The 23774-nt window shown below is 43.8% G+C and overlaps 1 protein-coding gene and 1 non-coding gene across 2 annotated transcripts in view; both read left to right on the forward strand.

The window, feature by feature from the left end:
- LOC110526033 (uncharacterized) overlaps window positions 1-20582 on the forward strand; it is a 34331-nt gene extending 13749 nt beyond the window's left edge. The window contains exons 6-14 of the mRNA XM_021606624.3: window positions 95-148; window positions 7762-7822; window positions 8120-8187; window positions 9626-10340; window positions 10668-10883; window positions 18377-18443; window positions 18682-18803; window positions 19365-19516; window positions 19686-20582. Of these exons, the coding sequence (XP_021462299.3) occupies window positions 95-148; window positions 7762-7822; window positions 8120-8187; window positions 9626-10340; window positions 10668-10883; window positions 18377-18443; window positions 18682-18803; window positions 19365-19516; window positions 19686-19786 (1556 nt within the window). The 3' untranslated portion in view covers window positions 19787-20582. The remainder of the gene's footprint in view (window positions 1-94; window positions 149-7761; window positions 7823-8119; window positions 8188-9625; window positions 10341-10667; window positions 10884-18376; window positions 18444-18681; window positions 18804-19364; window positions 19517-19685) is intronic.
- LOC118966766 (small nucleolar RNA SNORA50) lies at window positions 19035-19176 on the forward strand. Its single transcript, XR_005053649.1, has one exon. It is a non-coding gene; the product is annotated as a small nucleolar RNA SNORA50 (small nucleolar RNA).
- Window positions 20583-23774: the final 3192 nt, after the last annotated feature.

Genomic DNA, 23774 nt, shown 5'->3' on the forward strand with positions numbered 1-23774 from the left:
TACTGTACTGATCCTCTTGTTGCTTAAATGTGTTTAGCCTTGCCACAGTTTGTGGTTTATTGGTATAGTACTGAGTGGTTCTGTTATCTCACAGGTATTGAAGCTGCTGACCTCACCAGCCTGCTGGAGCAGTTTGAAGAGACTCAAGGTGAGTGATACTGAGTATTGACACATGCGTTCTCTCTGGCTGTAGGGGACACAGTTATAAAAAATGACTGACAAATTTCTTCAGTCTACATTTCTTTCACATTTCCGTGTTTCTTTGGCATTAGTTAATCTATAACGAATAACCCACTGTTTATTGAACAAGACAGTCTGTTAGAAAAGTTGGGAATTTTGCATTAATGGTTGATTCTTCCTCGCTGAAAATATAATCCACGTAGCCCTTACTCCTCGAGCATGCTAGTGGGCCTAATGGTTTTGGTGTTAGCCAACAGCAAGTCAGATGTTAGCTAACAGCTCAGTGGGTCCGCCAGTTCAGTAGTACTAGACTAAATCTGTCACCAGGATCACTTTCACTGGACTGTATAGTGGAGGGAAGTGGCGTGTAGGGTTGCAGGGCTATCTCTGGCCCTGTATGGGGTGGGTGGAGGATTTGCTTGCCAAGACTCCTGCGGTTAAGAACGGGCACCGTACGAAGTTGAAGGCTGACAAACATTGGACGTTGCAGGTCCATCTGCAATGTGCTCAATGTTTTGTGTGTTTTGGTGCAGGTAAGTAGCTTGGCGTAGCAGCGGTTTCAACGTTTTTGCTTATCTAGATGGGTCTTCATTGTGGATTGACACTCATTTTCTTTGATTTAAAATATCCATTTGATGTTACATATTAGGATATACCAGGACTTGTTTTATTAAATAAAACAACTTTTAGAATGTAGTAGCCTATAATGTGCGCCTCAGCCTTCATGCATGTAGCCTGTTTCAAATGAAGTGATCACTACTACAATGCAAGGTGGAATTTAAATGATGGTATAAAAATGTAGCTACAACAACAAGCAACCAGCAGGTAGGCTGTGACATGAGTTAAGGAGAAAGCACAGCAATATATAGCCTGGCTAGTTTAGCTAGCTAGCTAACTTCTTGAGGTTACGCCGATTTGACGCAGTCAAGGTGGGCACTGTCAAATGGGATGATGAATAACATTGTGGCTGCTGCAAGTTAGCCAGTTTAACTAGTCTTTGACGAGCTGGCATAGCTGCATGTCTATTTCCCTCCTGTCAGCTCCACTCGCATTTCTCACACACCATCCGGTCCTTCCCCCGCAGCAGCAGAGCTGGAGTCTCTCCCGTTGTGCTCAGGTTAAAAACAGAAGTAAATAAAATAAAATCATGTATTCTGGATATCAGTCCCCCCCCATTATTTGAGTATTACTTTTCTTTCAAACGCCCATCCCTAGTTCTGAGTTCATGTTTGGTTACATGATTTGTGATGTATTCTGCATGTGAATAATGAACATGGTAAGTCTTATCTAGTTAAGTGCCCACTTCGAGTTAGAAAGCATTGGTATTCAAGTTCGAACATTGAGGTGAAAGTTGTTAACATGGGCTATGGCTGTTTCAGGAGATGGGTTTTGATGTTCTAACCTTTTAATGAGGCTGTCATTTATTTTCCCCAAAGGGGTAGGACTAGGCGTTATACCTATTTAACTATATAACGTTATTGATGCGCTGACCGGTTTGGGTTTTACCGTGTTTTCTATAATGGTTTTTCAACATATGGTTTGTTAAATGTGATGCCCAACTCCATCGCATATGTCAATTTTTATAGTTTACTGTTTGCTTCCTGCAAGTCGAGTCTCACCCTGTTCTCCTGCATGTCGTAGCCCTGCCCCATCACTTAAGGGGAGCATGTTGCTCAACTACGGAGTCACGAGCACTTCACTTGCCGTTCAGTCTGCATGGTCAGAAGAAACGAGATGTCGGTGACACCGATGCTGCTTCCAAGCATTGTATAATTACACGATTACACTGCAGAAAAAAACATAAATGCAACATGTTAAGTGTTGGTTTCATGAACTGATATAACACTACAATTTTTCCATATGCACAAGCTTATTTCTCAAATTTTGTGCACATTTGTTTACATCCCTGTGAGTGAGCATTTCTCCTTTGCCAAGATAATACATCCATTTGACAGGTGTGGCATATCAAGGAGCTGATTAAATGGCATGATCATGACGCAAGTGCACCTTGTGCTGGGGATAATAAAAGGCCACTAAAATGTACACTTGTCACACAACACAATGCCATTGATGTCTCAAGTTGAGGGAGCGTGCATTTGGCATGCTGACACCCGAGCTGTTGGCAGAGAATGTACTGTTAATTTCTCTACCACAAGTTGCTTCTAATATCGTTTTAAGGAATTTGGCAGTACGTCCAACTGGCCTCAACCATAAACCATGTGTAACCACACCAGCCCAGAACCTCCATCTGGCTCTACCTGCGGGACAGTTGGTGTGAGACCAGCCACCCGGACAGCTGATGAAACTAGGTTTGCACAACCAAAGAATTTCTGCACAAACTGAAGCTCCTCTGCATGCTTGGCTTGCCAGGCAAATGCTCACCTTAGATGGCTAGGGAAGTGTGCTCTTCACGGAGGAGTCGGTTTCAACTGTACTAGATTTTATGGATGAATTTGAATACTCAGATTCTGTGACGCGATCCAGAAGCCCGTTGTCGAGCCATTCATCTGCCGCCATCACCTCATGGTTTAGCCTGATAATGAATGGCCCAGTGTCGCAAGGATTTGTTCAAAATTCCTGGAAGCTGAAAAATGGCCCAGTTCTTCCATGGCAGCATACTCACCAGGCATGTCCCCATTTAGCATGTTTGGGATGCTCTGGCTCAAGGTGTACGGCAGCGTGTTCCAGTTCGCACCAATATCCAGCAAATTCGCACAGCCATTGAAGAGTCGGACAACATTCCACAGGACACAATCAACAGCCTGATTCACTCGATGCATAAAGGAGACGTGTAGCGCTACATAGTTTTTAAGCATCTGTGACCAACAGATGCATATCTCTATTCCCAGTCATGTGAAATCCATAGATTACAGCCTAATGAATTTATTTCAATTGACATATTTCCTTATGAACTGTGACTAATTCCTTATGAACTGTGAAATCTTTGAATTGTTTCATATTGCCTTTTTATTTTTGTTCAAAGTAGTTTGTATCTCTTAAGTCTGCAAAAGGCTTTCTTTTCTTAACATGTTGTGGCTAAAGTAAATATTGTTAGCCAAATGTAAACGTAGCTAGCTAATAGTGTGATTTTAAGTGCTGGTGTAGGCCTAGAGCAGCATGATTTTAGAAGATACCATTGCACAATCAGCGGAATAGGTCAAGCATGAATGTTTAGTTAGAGAGCTAGCAAGCAACATGTAATGTATTTTATAATTTTTTTTAACTAGGAAAGTCTGTTAAATTATTTTTTACAATAAAGGCCAACCAAAAGGCTTTCTGCGGGGACAGGCTGGGACTAAAAATAAAGAATATAGGACACAACGCACCACCACGAGACAACGCTACATTGACCTAAAGATCACACAGCATGGTAGCAACACAAGATGACAACATGGTACAAACATTATGTACAAAGGGTAAGAAGGTAAAGACAATACATCACGCAAAGCAGCCACAACTGTCAGTACATAGCCTAGTGGTTAGCACGTTGGACTAGTAACCGAAAGGTTGCAAGATCAAATCCCCGAGCTGACAAGGTAAAAATTTAAATGAAGAGGAAGAACTGTCCAGTTTGAATGTTTGCAGCTTGTTCCAGTCTCTAGCTGCAGCGAACTGAGAAGAGTGACCCAGGGATGTGTGCTGTGGGGACCTTTTAACCGAATGTGACTGGCAGGTGGATGATGGGGCTGCAGTAGGCATCTCGGGTAGGGGGGGGAATTGAGGCCTAAGAGGGTTTTATAAATAAGCATACACCTGTGGGTTTTGCGACGGGTAAACAGAGATGACCAGTTTACAGAAGAGTGATGTTTACAGAAGAGTGAAGAGTGCAGTGATGTGTCCTATAAGGAGAACTGGTTGCGAATCTGATGGCCGAATGGTAAAGCCCATCTAGGCACTCGAGCTCCCTTACCTGCCAATCTATGAATTGTCTCCATAATCTAGCATATCTGAATCAGGGTTGGTTTTGGCAACTGGGGTGAAAGAGGAGCGATTATGAAAGAGGAAACCAGGTCTAGATTTAACTTTAGCCTGCAGCTTTGTGCTGAGAGAAGGACAGTGTACCATACCCCCAAGTACTTGTATGAGGTGACTACCTCAAGCTCCGCCCCTCTCCCCACAGGTGTGACTACTACCTCCTGAGGGTTTGTTCTTCTTACCAAACCTCGGCCCCACGCTTTTCTTAATTTACTTCAACATAGCTCAGGCAGTAGGAACATTTATACGCAGATTGTCTTATACTCAGCTGGCCCCTCCCTGGATTTTGTGTTAAACACTCAAAAGCTTTTAGTGTCCAACAAGCTTTCTCTGACCTTCTGTTTTGGAGGTGTTCAGAACAAGGTTAAGGGCAGAGAAAGAATTTAAAGGTGTACGGGACTATAAAAGGGTCTAAAAGATCTGAGCCAGATGTTTTTTTGGGGGGGTGGGGGGTCAAGTTTCAGGAGCTCCTTTTTAACACCTCAGACTCATTTTCTCCCTGCAGGCAGTCACCATTAAGGTCATTACAGAAAACACCAGAGGATATTTGTGAGGATAACATTGAGTAGCCTTTTCTGGGTATTGGGAGCCATACCATGTGTGATTTTGGTAATCTGCGAAAGATTTACGGGGACCCATTTGCTTTAGGACTTGGTCAGGTGGTTTAAGCATATCCCAGTTTCGGTCACCTAGCAGGACACATTCAGAGCTAGTGTAAGGGGCCAGCAGAGAGCTTTGGGCAACTAGGGTACAGTCCGGTGCTGATGGAGGACAATAGAACCCAGCAATTGTCAACAAAGAGCTTTTGAGGTAATGCTGAAAACCAGCAAATCAGACTGTGAGCAAATTGCCAGGTGGAATCCAAGCACCAGTTTCAGGCAACGGGAGTAGGTGTCACCCACTTGGGAGAGGCTTATTTCTGGACGCCGATTTCTTGAACAACAGTTGTATCGGATCTGTCCTAGCAAGCTTGGCTGCCTTGGCTGCATTCAGTCCCTATAAAGTAAAATACACTGCTCAAAAAGAATAAAGGGAACACTAAAATAACACATCCTAGATCTGAATGAATGAAATATTCTTATTAAATACTTTTTTCTTTACATGGTTGAATGTGCTGACAACAAAATCACACAAATATTATCAATGGAAATCAAATTTATTAAACCATGGAGGTCTGGATTTGGAGTCACACTCAAAATTAAAGTGGAAAACCACACTACAGGCTGATCTAACTTTGATGTAATGTCCTTAAAACAATTCAAAATTAGGCTCAGTAGTGTGTGTGGCCTCCACGTGCCTGTATGACCTCCCTACAACGCCTGGGCATGCTCCTGATGAGGTGGCGGATGGTCTCCTGAGGGATCTCCTCCCAGACCTGGACTAAAGCATCCGCCAACTCCTGGACAGTCTGTGGTGCAACGTGGCGTGGCGTTGGTGGATGGAGCGAGGCATGATATCCCAGATGTGCTCAAATGATTCAGGTCTGGGAAACGGGCGGGCCAGTCCATAGCATCAATGCCTTCCTCTTGCAGGAACTGCTGACACACTACAGCCACATGAGGTCTAGCATTGTCTGGCATTAGGAGGAACCCAGGGCCAACCGCACCAGCATATGGTCTCACAAGGGGTCTGAGGATCTCATCTCGGTACCTAATGGCAGTCAGGCTACCTCTGGCGAGCACATGGAGGGCTGTGCGGCCCCACAAAGAAATGCCACCCCACACCATGACTAACCCACCGCCAAACCGGTCATGCTGGAGGATGTTGCAGGCAGCAGAACGTTCTCCACGGCGTCTCCAGACTCTGTCACGTTTGTCACGTGCTCAGTGGGAACCTGCTTTCATCTGTGAAGAGCACAGGGCGTCAGTGGCGAATTTTCCAATCTTGTTGTTTTCTGGCAAATGCCAAACGTCCTGCACGGTGTTGGGCTGTAAGCACAACCCCCACCTGTGGACGTCGGGCCCTCATACCACCCTCATGGAGTCTGTTTCTGACCGTTTGAGCAGACACATGCACATTTGTGGCCTGCTGGAGGTCATTTTGCAGGGCTCTGGCAGTGCTCCTCCTTGCACAAATGCGGAGGTAGCGGTCCTGCTGCTGGGTTCTTGCCCTCCTATGGCCTCCTGATGTACTGGCCTGTCTCCTGGTAGCGCCTCCATGCTCTGGACACTACGCTGACAGACACAGCAAACCTTCCTGCCACAGCTCGCATTGATGTGCCATCCTGGATGAGCTGCACTACCTGAGCCACTTGTGTGGGTTGCAGACTCCGTCTCATGCTACCACTAGAGTGAAAGCACCGCCAGCATTCAAAAGTGACCAAAACATCAGCCAGGAAGCATAGGAACTGAGAAGTGGTCTGTGGTCACCACCTGCAGAACCACTCCTTTATTGGGGGGTGTTCCCTTTATTTTTTTGAGCAATGTATATTGTAATGTTTTTATGTTCTTTCTTTGATTTCAAAATGGCATTAGACAACACTACTCACTCAGTTCCAGGTTGGTTGGTGTCCTCAGGTCTTTGCTGTTTGTTTGCTAGAGCACCCTCCGTATAGCTTGGAAAAAGGAATCCTCGGTAGCAGTAATCTCTCGTGTGTGTGGTCCCCTGTTAAACACTGACCAAGATTTTGCTTCCTACCCTGGCACAGTTCCTCTCTGTCAAACAACAATATAACCAAAGTGCTGCCCATTATTTTCCATCAGATTTTACAATTACGTTTCCATGATTTACAGCAGTTCACCAATAAACTCGGTCTAGATTGTTTGTCCATATCTATCATGCAGCCCTATGTGGGAACAGTGCAAGTTACAACAGAAATGTTGATTTTTGGTTGAAGTTAGATTTATTTTATACTGTTCAGCGGGGCGAAAGCCCCATTGAAATTTTGTTGCCACCCTAGGGTCCTGAACTACTGCTATTTAGAACTTAAAGGAAAAGTCCACCCAAATTGTTATGTTTTCATTAGTCAATTGTTGATATTCCCCAAATGTTTTGCATGTCAGAAATCTAGTTAAGGTGGAATGTAACTTTCAAAATACAAAAATTTGCCATCTCATGATGCATTTTGCAAGTTACGTGGGTGGAGTTTGCCTTTTTAATTATTCAAAAACCTGTTACTGTCTTACTATGAAAAATATAGTCATAGATATCTTTGAATATATTATATTTTGGCCATTTTGTCCAGCCCTACAAGGGGGGGAAATTGGGTTCACATTTGATACTATTGCTACTGTGCCTTTAAAATAAGGTGCTGCATAGTCAGGGTGGCTGCTATGCAGACATGTCCACTGAGCTGGAATTCTGCCCTGTCCGCAGATCCATTTAACTTTGACCACTGCCTTTGTCCGGCTGGATGTACAGGCCCCAGCTAGAACAACTGGCCAGATGTGTGTGTGTGTGTGTGTGTGTGTGTGTGTGTTGGCACTGCCACTGACTAGTCCAGGCCTACCTAGCATAATGGCTGAAATGTGTAGATCTAGCCCAAAATCAAAATGTTATCATGGAAACGAATGCCTATGAATGTGTTGGTGAAAGGTGAGCATGTTACTCTACTGACCTCTCCTCCTTCCCTTGATTTTACTCATTCCTTCTCTTCCCTCTCTCCAGCTAAAGAGGAGCAGTATGTTCTGGAGGTCTCTGGTAGAGCAGCAGCTGTAGGAAACTCTAGGTGAGTTACCCTACAGCCCCATGCTGCTCTGGGTGCGTGTGGGTACTTTGTATGTATGTGTTATCTTGAGACCTACCGCACACTGAAGACCTTTGTCTGACCACACAATGGGCCAAGGGATCCACCATTTAGTTTGTTTTTGGATTTAAAAAAAACAATCTTATTTTTTTCCCCAGCAACCCAATTGTTCTACTGTCCTAGTCCGTGTGGCTTCTGGGCATAGCCTTACACTTCATCTTAGAAGTGTACCTGTTCAATAATGCAGTGTTCAAGTGTGTGTTTTTGTTTCTATTGTAGTGTGGAGCGGCCATGTGACAGGACAGTTGTGGAGAGAGTTGGCACACATGACCTGGCAAGCACTGCAGGTAAGAGCTACGGTACTAAGCACCCTGTCAGCTGCTAATGCTAACTGTATTCTGCTAATCATAAACCAATCACCCGGTCGTCACTAGTTGCCACGGTCATAAACCCGGTCTATTTCTAAAATGTAACCTGTCAAAATCGGTTTTAAACCTAACCACACTGCTAACTTTATGACTAACCTTAAATTGTGACCAAATCCTTTTTCATTTTTTTCTCCCCCATATAGACAATTTTGACTTTGTGGCTGAAATCTAGTGGAATCCCAAACGCCCAGTACAATGCTAGTCACACACCAATCAGTCTGTACACTGTAATGCTGATTGTACATTGCTAATGCTAGTCATACACCAATGGTCATACATGGCTCAGTTGGTAGAGCATGATTTATGCAACGCCAGGATTTTAAGTGTATTAATCGCCCTGTACACTGCTAATGCTCATCGCACACCAATCAGCCGGGGCCTAGTTTCCCAAAACATCTTAAGGCTAAGTTCATAATTCAAACCTTCGTAGGAACATAGTTTTGCAAACTTTTGGGAGATTTAACAATCATTAGGAAAGTCGCACTTGAAAACAGTTAGTATATACTGACTGCTTTCGACCACTCGTAGAACGGCTAAGTGCGTTGTTAGGTATATATTTTTTTCTTCCCCCTACCGCGTCACTTCATGCACAAATCTCCGCTAAACATAGAATCAAGATGATCTGTCTGACTGCCGATAACTACGAAGTTGATATTTGCTGCCATAGGCGATATCTCTAGGAGCTGATCCGTCGTTAGTATTGTGGGTTAATTCTAATATTAAGGTAAGATTAGAATGGATAAAGCTGATCAGAGAGCAGGCGCTGCCTTTCGAGCCTATCGGTATTGATGCATGCTCTATCCACTTAACTAACTTTATTTTCCCATGGTTTTGGGAAATGCATGCTACATCTTCGGCCGTTGTAGGAACAATGCATCGTTAAAACACTCGGAAGCCTAAGTTCCATTGCTATGGGGAAACTGGGCCCTGTACGCTACTAATGCTAATCATAAACCATTCAGCCTGTACGATGCTAATGCTAATAATAAAAATAAAAAAACATGTTTTATTGTCACACAATGGATAGGCACAATGAAATGTTTTACAGCATCAGTCATAGTAGTATGGTACCCCTGGAGCAAATTGGGTTTAAGTGCCCTGCTCTGGTCTTCGAACCAGCTACCTTTCGGTTGTAGGTCAAACACTAACTGCTAGTTTACCTGCCGCCCTATACACTAACATACTAAAAACATGTCAGAGGTTAACACCCTAAAGATAAATTGCTGTCACTCATTCAGTAATTGGAACACCGGTCTGTATCTCCTGGTAAAATGCTTGACATCCATTATTGTGGTCTAGTTAGTTATTCTGCTTCAGATTTAACAGTAGTGGACTACTCTCTGTCCCCGTCTCCTAGGTCTGACCCCTCCAGCTACTCCTCCTCACCAGATGTGGAAGCCCTTGGTCCCTGTGGCACTCCTTGGGAAGAACCGAGTGGCTGAGACCCCCAAACCATCGCCCTCCAAGGCCATCCAGATCAACGCGCGGCCCCTGCCCGCCAACAAGCTCCGAAGCAAGCCTCCCAGCCCCCCTATAACTCCCACCCCCAACACGGTGGCTCTCACCCTGGCTTTCTCAGACCACGACTACTGCCTCCCTCAGAAGGAGCCTGTGGCTATTGCTGAAGAGCCAGGCAAGCGCTGGAATGTCAAACAGCAAGCAGCCATCACCATCAGGACCATCGAGCCGCTTGGCAGCACCACTACCAGGGCACCCCAGAGGATCCCTGCCCCCTCACTCCAGACCCTCATTCCTGCCCTGTGTACGAAGACCCAGCAGGCTCCCCTACCCCTGGATGTAAGGACTGATAGGACTAGCTCTGTGCTGGGTACCCCTGATGCTTCTCCCACCAGGCAGGAGCAACAGGTTGGTGCCCTGGAGATGAGTCCCAAGAAAGGGAGATCCTACCGGGGCCACAACATTACCTGCTCCCCCAGCCCCAGGGAAGAAAAGGGAGGACGCGAGAGGAAAAGGAGAATCCACCATTCCTCCAGCCCTTGTTCTACTGACTCGGAGTCTGACTTTCACTCCTCTTCTTCTCAGTCTAGATCTTGCTCTCCACCCAGGAAGAGGTGAGATGCTCGTCCCCTCTTTGTTTCTGTCTTAATCTACTTGTCCTCTCACGAGTCAAGGCAGTGTCCTCTAATGGCACTGAGTCTTAAGTCTGACGGGATGAGAAAGTCCATATTCATCTCTGGTCAGTGAGGGGGGAAATGGCTGGTTCATGCTATGGGCACAGATGTCAGTTTTGAACACTTAGTATTAGTTCTCAATCTGTCCTCCCCCATCTGATACTAATGTAGCACTCAAAATGGTGATGTCATTGTTTTACATGTGACTAATGGCTATCTAGTCCATCCTAATCTGACATCACTGACAGATTCCCCCCTCTCCTCCAGGTACAGGCCTCGTCACTCTAAGAGCAGCTCCAGTTCCTCGTCTTGCTCCTCTCGTTCCTCCTCTCGTTCCTCCTCTCGTTCCTCCTCTCCTTCCGTGTCCCGTTCTCCTCCCAGGCGGCGGTATTCCTACTCCTCTTCCCGATCTGGATCCTGGAGTAGGTCCCGTTCCCGCTCTCCCCACAGACGGGCATGGCGCAGAGGCAGTAGTCCACGCAGGTAATTAAAGCACTTTCCTTGTAAATAGCCATGGGGTAAAAAAAACTTGAATCTGGAAATGAACCGCATGCGGTCTGTGTACATTGCCTTCAGAAATGATTCACCCCTTGACCATTTCCACATTTTGTTGCTACAGCCTGAATTGAACATGGCCTACACACAATACCACATGTTAGAATTTTGTTTAGAGAAATTATTTAATAATGAAAAGCATAAATGTCTTCAACTCCGTTATGGCAAGAGTAAATATTTGCTTTCACAAGTTGCATGGACTAATCCTGTGTTTAATAGGATTTAAGAATGAATAGCTGCATTGCTGTTCTTGACTGTTGACTTCTGGCCTGCAGTTGCTGTCTCTGTCTGATACACCCGATTGGTTTGTTTTTCAAAGCTTTGCAATAGTGATGTGCTCTTAGTGGCAGCGCATGGTGAAGTCCGTGCAGATTTTCGCCACACTCCTCCCCCACGAAGAAACAGGATGCAGGCTTTGGCAGGTTCATGTTCCTGCTACACCAGGGAAGTCCTCAGTCATCCAAGAAGAGTTCCTGTGGGTGTTGCTTGTGCCTGCGAGCCAGCTCTTCTGCCGTAGGGTAGCAGGGCTTTAGGTCAACAACATGCACTATCGTGACACCTTCCCAAGTGTCCTACAAACATACCAAGTAGTTCACTGGCCCCAATTGCTGCACCACACCGTATTGACCTTTCCATTGCTATGCTAGCTTGGCAGTTAACTGCTTGGATGCCTTTGACAGATGAGAACGGACTCTGACACGAGACTGAGGTTGGAAACATGTCTCGTCTTAAGTTTGTCATAGTTTCTGAGCTATCGTTGTTTGGCTTTGATTCTGCTGGCCACTCTGGCTAGCAAGGTGTGGTGGTGTTGTACTGCATCAAACGCTGGTCAGTCAGAAAAGCAAAACTCAGGAAGATGCTGATCCCATCTTGTGTGCTGGTCCTCCACAAATGAAGCAATCATCCCCTTCAGGGTACTGTTTACCCTCTCGTCAGGTTTGTCTGCGGATGGTAGGCAGTGGTCAGCATGGCAGCTACAGCCCAGTAGGTACTGAGCTCTTTGTAGATTCCTGAGATTAGCCTTTCTAGCGCAGGGGTTCCACTTGCGGTGCGCAAAATTCAAAAATATTTTTTAGAAATATGTAGCTTTCACACATTAACAAGTCCAATACAGCAAATGAAAGATAAACATCTTGTTAATCTACCCATCGTGTCCAATTTAAAAAATAAATATGCTTTCCAGCTAAAGCACAACATATGATTTTTCGACCAGGTCGAAAAAACACAGCCATTTTTCCTGCCAAAGATAGAGTCGCAAAAAGCAGAAATATAGATAACATTAATCACTAACCTTTGATCTTCATCAAATGACACTCATAAGACATCATGTTTTGTTCGATAATGTGCATATTTATATCCAAAAATCTCAGTTTACATTGGCGCCTTACGTGCAGTAATGTTTTGATTCCAAAACATCCGGTGATTTTAGCAGAAATACTCATAATAAACATTGATAAAGGATACTAGTGTTATTCACAGAATTAAAGAGACTTCTCCTTATTGCAACCGCTGTGTCAGATTTCAAACAAACTTTACGGAAAAAACGTAATCTGAGAACGGTGCTCAGAACCCAAACAGCCAGAGGAAAAGCTGCCATTTTGGAATCAACAAAGTTAGAAACAACACCATAAATATTCACTTACATTTGATGATCATCAGAAGGCATTCCCAGGAATCCCAGTTCGACAAATTACTTTGTTCCATAAAGTTCCATCATTTATGTCCAAATAGCCACTTAGCGTGTTCAGTCCAGTAATCCATCTTCATGAGGCGCAGGCACTTCATCCAGACAAAAACTCAAAGTTCCGTTACCGTCCTTTAGAAACATGTCAAACGATGTATGGAAACAATCGTTAGGATGTTTTTAACATAAAACATCAATGTTCTAACTGGAGAATTCCTGTCTTCAGAAAAAGCACGGGAACGTGAGAACTCTGTCGGGAGCGCGCGTCATGAGACCTCACGCCATGTCTGGGTGTAAGAGCACAGACCTCACTGTTCCCCTCGAATATCTGGGAGAGCTGCCAACTCTCGTTATCTGACAGACATGCTTGTTTGATGTAGAAATCAGCATCAAGTTTGCTTTAGCTCTCGGATAAGAGGGGTACAGCTGTAAACTGGGTGATAGCCTGGTTATCTTGCTTCACTGGTAGAACTTGTTTTTGTCTGTCTTGACCTAGCCAGTACTCTGGATAAGGTAGCAGGCTCCAGCCTGAAATGGATGAGGCCAGGAGTGGTCAGAGCGCAGCTGATATGAAGGTTCGGACATCGAGATGGTCAGTCCACTGAAGTCCAGGCCAAGGACTACAGCAAATGCAAGGCTCGTATCTGCAAAAATAGCCACAGGAAGGTTATTATCATGCAGCTTTATTTTCATATAAATCCAGCCTGAGGGAGTGGTAGGTTCTCCATCGGCCAAGTACAATGGCCTTCCCTCTCCAGTTCCTAACAGTCAGAGTAAATAATAGTTGCGAAATAGAAGACAGACAGCTAGTTGTGCTGTCTAAAGGCTTCATGGTGGACATGGACATTTTTTAAAATTCTGATGCTGGCCATAGAGGGGGCAAGAACCTGGAGGGTGTGTGACTTTACACCTCCAGCATGTCACTGGACTTTTGTCTTGGATCGTGGGCATGTACGGCCGAGACGGGTTAGCCCCAGGAGAGTTGTTTGCATACCGCCATGAGGGAACAGGGTTTTGAGTTTGAGAAGGGCTGGAAGCACCAAGATGCACCAGCTCATGCACATTCTGCGCATGTTCCCAACGTTGACTGGCAAGGCGGGGAACCATGTTCTTAAGAATGAGTTTGACCATCTCCTGCTCAGTAATGTCAGCCTTCCATCTCCTGACTAGAACTCGATAGGATTTGGCAACGTCCTATTGTCTCTGCTTCACCCTGAACTCTGAATCCATTCCACCAGTTCATCCTCCTAGTCCTCTGAGAGGAATAATTTTGAAACTCCTTCCAGGTTGACAAATTCATGGGCTATCTCCCACCAGTCTCTTGCTGTACCATGGAGAACACTGCGGAGGGTGGCAAGAACCTTTAAGTCAGTTAAGGGGCTGGATAGAAAGTATCATTGCACTTAGGAAAAACAGCAGCTCAACATCGTCTGGGCTGCCAAAAGTGGGGGGGGTCTGTTTGATGGGGGGAGCTCTAACTGTGGCAGGGGGTCTTGGGAAAGCAGGAGTTCTGTTTAACAGTATCTTCATATGTTTTTTTGTACTGCTACCTGTTCATATTCCCTATTTATTTAACCAGGAAGGGCTCATTGAGATTTGAAATCTTTTTCAAGAGCGTTCTGGCCAAGATGGGCAGCACCAAGTAATTACACAATTACAGACAACATGAAAAACTACAGGTAATCTAGTAAAAACCATAGAATTCACAAGAGTATAACAATCATAAAACAGCAAATTAAAAACATTGACAGGTCAGGGAATCTGTCTCAATCCTTCATCAGTGATTTAAAAACACCAATCGGGACAAGTTCTTCCAGTTTTAAAGGTATATTTTGTAAGGCGTTCCAAGCCGACGGCGCTGAGTACATAAGCCCTTTTACCAAATTCAGTTTGGCCATTCGGAACAGTAAGCAGGATAAAATCCTGCGAACGAAGAGTACCCACCACATTTCTGAACAATAAAAATGGTAGTAAACCCAGAAATGGCTTTTGTAAATACAATTATACCAGTGACGAGAGAAAGCCAGCCATCCCTGGTATACAAAGTGCAGTGGTGTGTAAGGGTTTTGCAGTTTAAAATAAAAAATCTCAATGTGCAATGGTAAAGGGTGTCAATTGATCTCAAACACTGAGCGGAAGCATTCCTATAAAATATCCCAATCTAGTAAAGGCATAAATGTAGCTGATACTAGCCTCCTGGCTTCAAAAGAAAAACTTGCCTTATTCCTAAAATAAAATCCCAACTTCAGCTTCAATTTTGAATGTTGAATATGCAATTTTAAGAGGCAGTCATCAATTAAAATTCCAAGATATGAGGTTAGTCTCAATCTCATCGTCCTGACAGGCCCTTAATGGCAGAGGCAGCGGCAGAGGATTTGTATAGAAAGGGATAGAACGGCATTACCTCCTGGTGCAGTTCCCCCAGGTCTGTGGCCTTCTGTGCTTTTTCCATCTCAATAGAGGTCTCCTTTTTGAGTCTGTTCCATCAAAAGTCGTAGTTTCATTGGGAGTTCTTCATGTCCTCCATAAATCCTAAGGATCGGACCTTTTTGTTAAATATTCGTTTAAAATGACATACCCAAATCGAAACGGCATGTAGCTCAGGACCTAAAGAAAGGATATGCATATTCTTGATACCATTTGAACGCAAACACTTTGAAGTTTGGAAATGTGATATTAATGTAGTTGAATATAACACGAGATCTGGTACAAGATGATGCAAAGGGGGATAAAGTATATTTTATTTTTTGAAATGCAAGAGGCCAATATGACTTAGGAATCTTAAGTGCAAATTAGGTTTGGGAAATAGATGGAAGAAGTGTATGCAAAGTTTTAGACTGATCCAATGAACCATTTCTGTTCGAAATGTTAATACATCAATTTCATAACTGTGCACTCAAACAATAGCATGGATTTATCTCACTGTAATAAATACTGTAAATTGCACAGTGCAGTTAGAATTTTTTGGTTACTTACAACCACATGCTAATCACTTTAGCCTACGTTAGCTCAACCGTCCCATGGGGTGGCACCAATCCTGTAGAGGATAACATTTTTCAGGTAGGAACACTCCACAAGAGGCCGACTCCTTCCTCTGCTCCGTTTTTGGTCATCATGACTAGATGGAGTGTTGAACTTTCCATTTCCCCTTGAACATCCTGCTTCAGAGAATCTTGCAAATATTTCTCTGAATAGGTGAGCCAACCTGCATATCTTATGAGCCTCCACACTTTCATTGGGTTTGCGAATGGCATTGTCAAACTATGGTTGGTGTGTGTCCATTGTTCCATTGAGCACAGACACCTCTGGTATAGTTGAGCCAGAAGCCTGGGGATAAGGGCCAGTGCTCCAACTCCATTAAACAATCGAGTCCTTACACAATGAAAGAATCCCGGTCATAATTTCCAGTAGGTGTCCACAAAAAGACCGTATGGGGTTCCAACAAAATACACGATTCAGCTTTGTGTGGGGTGGTGTCATGGGTGCTTTTCTCTTCAAGTCTGTTTGGGTGCCAATTCTATAAAAGTATTGTTAGAGGGATGAAGATTTTGTTGGGGTGCTAGGCAGGTATTAACCCTGCCAAAAGGAAGAGTAGGATGGAGTACCACTAGCAGAAGGCTGCCTGCCAGTTAACTTTTCTCTCCACTGGCTAAGGCACACCATATAAAACACATCACAATCAATATCACCTCATACAATAATAATGGCAGAGGAATTTTAAAGGTTTCATAGAAACAATATACAAAGAACCCAGTCGTCAACATTAGAGGATTTTCAATATTCTGTATGACTTCCCAGTAGTGTGCTCATAGACAAAACAAAAGGCCTCAATGTCAATCTTCTCTGCCAAATGTAAATAGTCCCCCACAAAATCAATACAGTTCTAACAACTCCTCGAGCAAAATCCCTTTACTTTAAAATGTCACACCAAATACGACTGGCCGGCAGCTAATAGTCCAACGACACTGAACATCAAAAGGAGCAAGTAGGACAAAGTCTGCAGTGAAAAGCACTGGAGGAGCGATAGAAGGGACATGAGAGAAAGAGAGGGGTCTTAGTGCAACTTCAGGCCAGAAGTCAACAGCTGATGGTTTGTTGCTACAATGTTGCTACTACTCCATGCGAACATTGACAGGAGCATTCCAAAAAGATTACAACCATGACCTAGAGTGGTAACACTTGCGATTGACTTGCCTTAATTAAACACTTTACAACTAAGCACGCGGAACATAAACGACTACTGCAGCGTTGGACACTGTCAAGTTGCCGCGCCAACAGAGGGCTATCTTTTATTTCCTCCTGACTGCTGATGCGCTCTTAAAGTGGCAGTGCACGGTGAAGGCTCTGCAGGATTTTGCTACATCTCTTTACCCCACACATACAACTCTGTTAGGTCCCTCAGGAGAGCAGTGATTTCCAACCACAAAGACCAGGGAGGTTTTCTAATGCCTCGCAAAGGGCACCTGTTGGTAGGTGGGTAAAAAAAAAACACTTCGGATGATGTATCAATACACCCAGTCGCTACAAATTAGAAACGGAATATAGCTAAGCACAGGCAAAATTCTAGCGGAAAACCTGGTTATCTGCTTTCCAACAGACACGGAGACGACTTCGCCTTTCAGCAGTACAATAACTTAAAACACAATGAAATATACACTGAGTTCTTGAGTGGCATAGTGAGTTTTGACAACTATATGGGTGTCTTTTAATGATCAACCAACTTGACACAACTTGAATTTTAAAAATGTGCAAATCGAGGGTTGAAACTGTTTCAGGGACAGAACTGGAAACTGACATTTCTAAACTATTTGGGAAACAACCATGAACCAAAAGTGATCTATACTGTTCTGGAACAGAACCATTTAAAGCATTGGAACCGGTTAATAATGTTCTTTTACATTTTCAGGAGTTATTTTACAGTCCCACAAATCAAAGAGCAAATGCAAAGCCCCTACTATCACTCAAACTTATTCCAGTGTCTGCCTGCCAGCTGGAAGTCTTTACCAGTGGGTGTGTGTATTGTAGGCTACCTGCCTCTCCCCCTCTGACCAAAATTAGGGAGTGATGTTAAGGATACTAGGTTTCATGTTGGATTTATTAACTACAGAAAGGTAAGATGTTAATTCTAGTGCTGCTCTGCACACAAGTGTTTTAGCCAGGTAATGTTTGTTCTGGTCCAATGCTAAACCAACTCGGAAGTTCAAAGACATTCAAAGTTCCTCTGTAAACGCTGCTTCTCCGTAGGTATAATTCTGTGGGCCTAATTCAGATGCTGCCCTTCAAGGAAAGCTTTTTCACCCTCCATTTCTGAATCTCATGCCCTACACTAACTGGCAGCACAGTGTCTTTCATTATCATTAAACCATGCTGTTATGGCAAAATACACATTTCTCTATACAGATTAAATCGCTTACCCGCTCCACAGCAAGCTGCTCTATCCTCACTGATTTGTTTTAATTTGTCTAGCTAAATTTAAAAAATATTTCAGGTTTACAGAGAAAGGAACGATAAACTGTTTTTTGGGGGTTTGAAACCGGTTCAGAACTTTATTTTGCTGGTCGGAACAGTGTCTGTAACAACAAAATGTGAAATGTCAAGGGGTATGAATACTTTCTGAAGGCACAATGTTCTCCTGACTACTTGGGGTAATGTACTTGGCTTTATGGATACAGATTTTTTTTTAAATTATACAACATTGACCACCTCGCTCTCATTCTGTTTCTTCCCCCTCTCTCAGACCAGGCTACCGGCCTGAATCTAGAGAAAACAGCCAGGAGGTGAAGAGACTCAAAGAAAAAGCGATCGTGAGTACATTTCTATCCAAGTGAAGTTGGCGGTTTGTGCCTTTTTTATTTTAAGAATTGCTGCTATCTGTGCCCATTTGTAACCTCAATGAGAGGTTCTTCATTGATACACGATGACAAATCGGAACGGGACACAGTTTGTCTCTGGGTCAAGTTCTGGGGGGGGTGCTGCTTTTAAGACAATTGTGGCGCAGGATAAGAAATGTCATCTGACTGTCATTCTCACTCCCCCTCTCAGGAGGAGCGTAGGGTTGTTTATGTAGGGCGAATCCGGGGGACAATGACTCGGAAAGAGCTGAGGGAACGCTTCTCTTTGTATGGAGAGATTGAGGAGGTCACTCTACACTTTAGAGACCATGGGTAAGTACTCTCAAACACAGGTCATGTTTTGTTTCAACAACGAGTAATTACTCATGTTCAGTAGGCACAATTATGGAAAACATTTAGAAACGAAAAACATTGTGTCTAGAGAACAAGTCTGTCTTACTGCCTCATCACAGAATATTTTCTTCGGTTTTATGCTTACTGGCCCAGATTTTATCCCAGGGCTAACACCTAGGCTTTACCCTGTCAGTTACATGAACCCCCCCAGTGCACTGTCTTTGAACCTGGTTGACCCTTTCTGTGGTCTCTCAGGCCAATCTACAGCTGCTACAGCAACAACCTGGCTTGTTTATAACTGGGGCCTCTTGGCTAAACCACCAGTTGGCTCTTTTAAGAACAACTCACACCTCGGCACACACGGTAGTGTTCATGTCACCAAATGGAAGAAAACCGGCCAGCAGGACTACCTGGACTATAACGTTTATTGTAGTCTCTGCATTATATTAAAATATTGTCAATTGTGTGCCCTAATGAATCAATACAACCCTTGTTGACTTGCGCATGTGTTTTAATATTTGCTTTCCATCTCTGTGATAGGGATAACTATGGGTTTGTGACGTACTACGATACGAAGGATGCGTTCACAGCCATCGAGAATGGTGGCAAACTCCGAAAGCCTGACGAACTCCCCTTTGACCTTTGCTTTGGGGGAAGGAGACAGTTCTGCAAGGCCAGCTACGCTGATCTAGGTAGAACACTTTTTGGGGGATGGTCAACACTGGTACAACTTGTCAGTTTTCAGATAAAATGATCATAGATTTATTGTTCTGGCAACTTTCTTGATATGCACCTACATTGATTGCAGTGATGCAAGGAGAGTTAACAGTGACACTAATGTTCTTTCTCTCTTCCCTCCAGATTCTAACCGCGAGTATGACCCGTCGCCTGCAAAGGGCAAGTTTGATGTACTTGACTTTGACACTTTACTGAAGCAGGCCCAGAAAGGTCTGAAGAGGTAACAGAGGTCAGCCCACTGGGGGCGCCATGCTAAGACTTACCTCAGAGCCGCGGCAGGCTCCTCCCACCTTCAACTCTACCTTCGCCTTGACCTAGGGGTGGATCGCAACCAATGGTCAAAACGTTAGCCAGCTGACATCGATAAACATACAGATGTAGCTCTTTTCTGGTTCATAAAAGCTACAGTTTAAAGCTGCAATCTGGAAAATAACCTTAGATTTTGGGTTATAAGAGTAAGGCATTGTAAGAAGCTCATAGGGCATTTAAGTTACGTTCAAGTCGATGGAATCAATGTCATCAATTGAATCAAATGCATCAGAATCTGTCATTAATTGAAAATGGTTGGATGGCAGGAAGTCTAGCTTTTTGTATGGATTGTTTTAAGTTTTAAATCATTTATCCCATGTTCGTTTCAAGCTTGTCTTTATGAACTCTGAAATGTTATTTCTGAATAATTTGAAGTGACAGCTGGCTAACGGGTTGTCCTGCATTGTGACAGAGCTACCGGTCTTTATTTAGGTAGGTTTTTTTTTGTGTGTTTTTGTTTCTGCAAGCTTACACCTTCTATTGAAGTGAAGATTTGTATGAAAAGATTAAAAGCAAAAAAAGAAATGGAAAACTTTTTAACCGGAAAGAATTTATTTAAATGTGTAATCAGATTTTCCACAATATATGGGGGGGAAAAATATGTTTTAGAAATGGGGATACTAAAGTGAATATTCCCTGATATTTGGGAGAAAGTGGAACTACATTGCTGAAATGTACCGCAAACCTAAATAAACCAAACTTTTTAAACTGGTTGACATTTTGATTTTTGTCTAGAGCATATCACTGACTTACCTGAGTCAATATTGGTTTTGAACATGGCTCCAGTCTGTGTTGCTTTTCATTCATTCTTCAGACTGATTTCAGAGCTGGGAAACCAGAGGACTCAATTGGTTTTGCTCACCTGTCCTGTCTTCCCTTCATTTTGTGAAACTAATGTGCTTGTATTTAATGACTTCTCCACTTGCCTGTCATCAGGAGAATGAGTGTAAAGTGATAATACATTTAAATTAGTTGTAAGACATTTTACAGATTAGGGTGAGAAGCATATTATTTTTAAAGTGTGCATGCGTTTCTCAGAAAACTGCTGATTTTCAAAGGGGGTGTGAAGAATCTTCTAGATTTTGTTCATTAACACCTAAATGAAACTGCCTCTGAGTTAGCCAGGAGGCTAAACCAGAAAAACCTTAGCCTCTACCAAATAAAACTATGGCGAAGCCACAAAAGTACTTCTGTGCAAGGGTGTTCATTTACATAGTACCATTTCTCTTTTGGAATCACTAACTCAAAGTATACATGAGGACAGCTAAACAGTGCTGCCCCATCAACAGCGCAATCAAAAAGCTGTCCCCATACCAAATATCAGCTTCCATTTTCCACTTAGCTAAACATATGAATTCTTAATTGAACCTTTTTTCAATCGGTATGTAACACATTTACAGAATCACATCACTACTGACATGGTCTCTTCCAATATACCTATTCACATAAACGCGCCATTCGGGACAGGCAATACAAAGCCAGCCCAATTGCCGTAGCTTGGGTCTTTATTCCAGCATACCCATAACCTACAGACTGGAACAGAAACAGAGTGCTCATCCAGAACATGAAAGCTTGTCTGTATTCCTTTATACCATACCAAACTTACTGAAGGGAAGTAATGTATGAACTGAGATCGTTAAGTTGTGTCGACCCACATTGCTAACATAGCAGGGAGGGGTAGATGAGTGTGTTAGCTTACCAAATGGTGCCATTGACGGACTTCTCCACATTACCCTCCTCTGCCTAAGCGACCAGGTTTCGGAAGCCCGGGAAGGTGATGAACACAGAACCGGAAGGGCTGGAGCTCCAGATACCACCTGGTCACGCAAGCATGCCTGTCCTTCATGGTCTGGATCCACGTCAGGGGTCTGTGTGCAGGTCAAATTCTCTTGTGCCCATTCCGGTAGTACCGGAGGCTATCTTGTGCCCACTTTATAGCCAGGCACTCCGTCTCAATAGGCGAATACTTGGTTTCTCTGGTCAAGAGCTTCTGACTCCGGTAGAGCAGTGAAGCTCTTCTCCTGGCTCCCTTTTTTGTGCATTAAGGTACTGCAGTGCCAGCTAAACCCGCCATAAGCCCATTGACTCACCCAATGGCAGGTCTATGGGGAGATGTCAAACTTCACCAGCAGCTCTTCCTTCAGGTCCTTGTTGACGTTGGACAGCCCCTCATCCATTGCTGTGTAAACTAAGGCCTGTGAGCAATGGGACTAGCCTGCAGGCCCACTACCTCTGGCCATCGCCACATCTTGGCCATTCACTCAAACCTCAGCAGGTAGTTTAATGTCCTCCCCCTGCTGGTATGAAGGTATCTTCTGCTCCTTCCTCAGGAATGGTGGAGGGGTGGACGTTAACACTGCTGGACTGGTCTCTTGGTGCTGGGGCTGGCCTCATCACTGCTTGGGGACCCTGCTGTGGAGTTGAAGTCCCTGCTGCGTCGATCCTCCATCGTCCTTGTGTTGGCAGCTCGAGCAGTTGTTCTGTTTGGCTCCTTGGTCGGGCTCCTAGTTTCTCATAATTTACCTCTTCACCGGACGATACCATGGTATTCCACCCCGTTTCTATTTTAGGTACCTTTTCTGAAAGTTGTTGTTGCTGCTGCTGAGAACGCAACCCTGTATGTGGTCCTTTACATCTCTTTTTGGAATTCACTGATTTGTGGTGCGCCATCCCACCGCTGCCACTATGTCCTTTTGTGGGGGAAAATTAATTATAATTGGCTGGCTGATGGCGGCACCCTTGCCCAGTTGTGAAATCCATAGATTAAGGCCTAATTAATTTATTTCAATTGACTGATTTTCTTATATGAACTGTAACTCTGTAAAATCGTTGAAATTGTTGCATGTTGCGTTTTAGATTTTTGTTCAGTATAGTAATGCTACAGACTCCAAGAAAGGTTAAAATCTCACCTTTCTGGTAAAAAAGAAAAAGGTGCAAGCTGAAGTACACAGTATAAATATGCAAAAAAAGATTTCCTATTCAACAAGTATGAATAAGGCTTGAAATGACATTTTTTCTAAATGTATAAAATGACAAAGATTTCACCTTAACTGTAAAATACATTTGTATATTTAGTGTTAGAAAAAAATGGCATGTTTTCTAAAGGAATCTCCTGATCAAAACATCTGCCCCCTTCGCTGTAAAGATGCTTGGAATGCTGCCATCTTGCAAGCTCCGACCCTACTTTGCTTAGCAAGAAAGACACTTCACTGTACCTATGCATGTGACATTAAAACTTGAACATCTCACAGAGCTCTAGTCCTGAACTCATTAGGAACACGCCTTTCATCTCATATTAATCTTGTCTGTCTATGACAAAGTGTTTTTGTTTAAAATCTATGAATTATTTTTGATTACTGGCTATAAATCGATCTCAGAATGTGTTACAGGAACGAAACTTCTCTCCTGCTGCGTTACGATGTAAGGATTCCAGGCATATGCGTTGTCAGTGGCTGTGATGTCGGATTCAGCCAGGAGTTGATGGACAGTCGGAAGAGCGGTAGGAAGGATATCCCAGCTTCAAGTGGTGTCAGACATCTTGCTTCACACAGGCAGAAGACAAATACTTCAGTGTCCTTGTGAATCAGGGCTGCCGCTCAATGCAAGCCATTTCGATCTACGGTGTCAACAGATCGATTTTTAAGCAAAAACCTAGGTTGGAACCGGTACCAGAACCACACAGGTCCCCTAAACAGGGGACTTTACATCAAAGATGTTAAGAAATGCTAGCGGCCGTGACTGAATTCAAACATGAGTTTGCTTCAGAGTGTGGTTTGATGTGGGTGTCGTATGTTTGCAGGTGGGAAAAGTTAGCCAAATTATTTTGACGATTCGCTTTAGCCTGCTGGTGTGCAACTGTGGCAAAGTTTGTTTGACTTTGGATAGCCTATCTCCGGGGCTAGT

The sequence above is a fragment of the Oncorhynchus mykiss genome, chromosome 1 (assembly GCF_057628025.1).
Source record: "Oncorhynchus mykiss isolate SJ-2025 chromosome 1, ASM5762802v1, whole genome shotgun sequence".
In the NCBI taxonomy this organism is placed as follows: domain Eukaryota; kingdom Metazoa; phylum Chordata; class Actinopteri; order Salmoniformes; family Salmonidae; genus Oncorhynchus; species Oncorhynchus mykiss.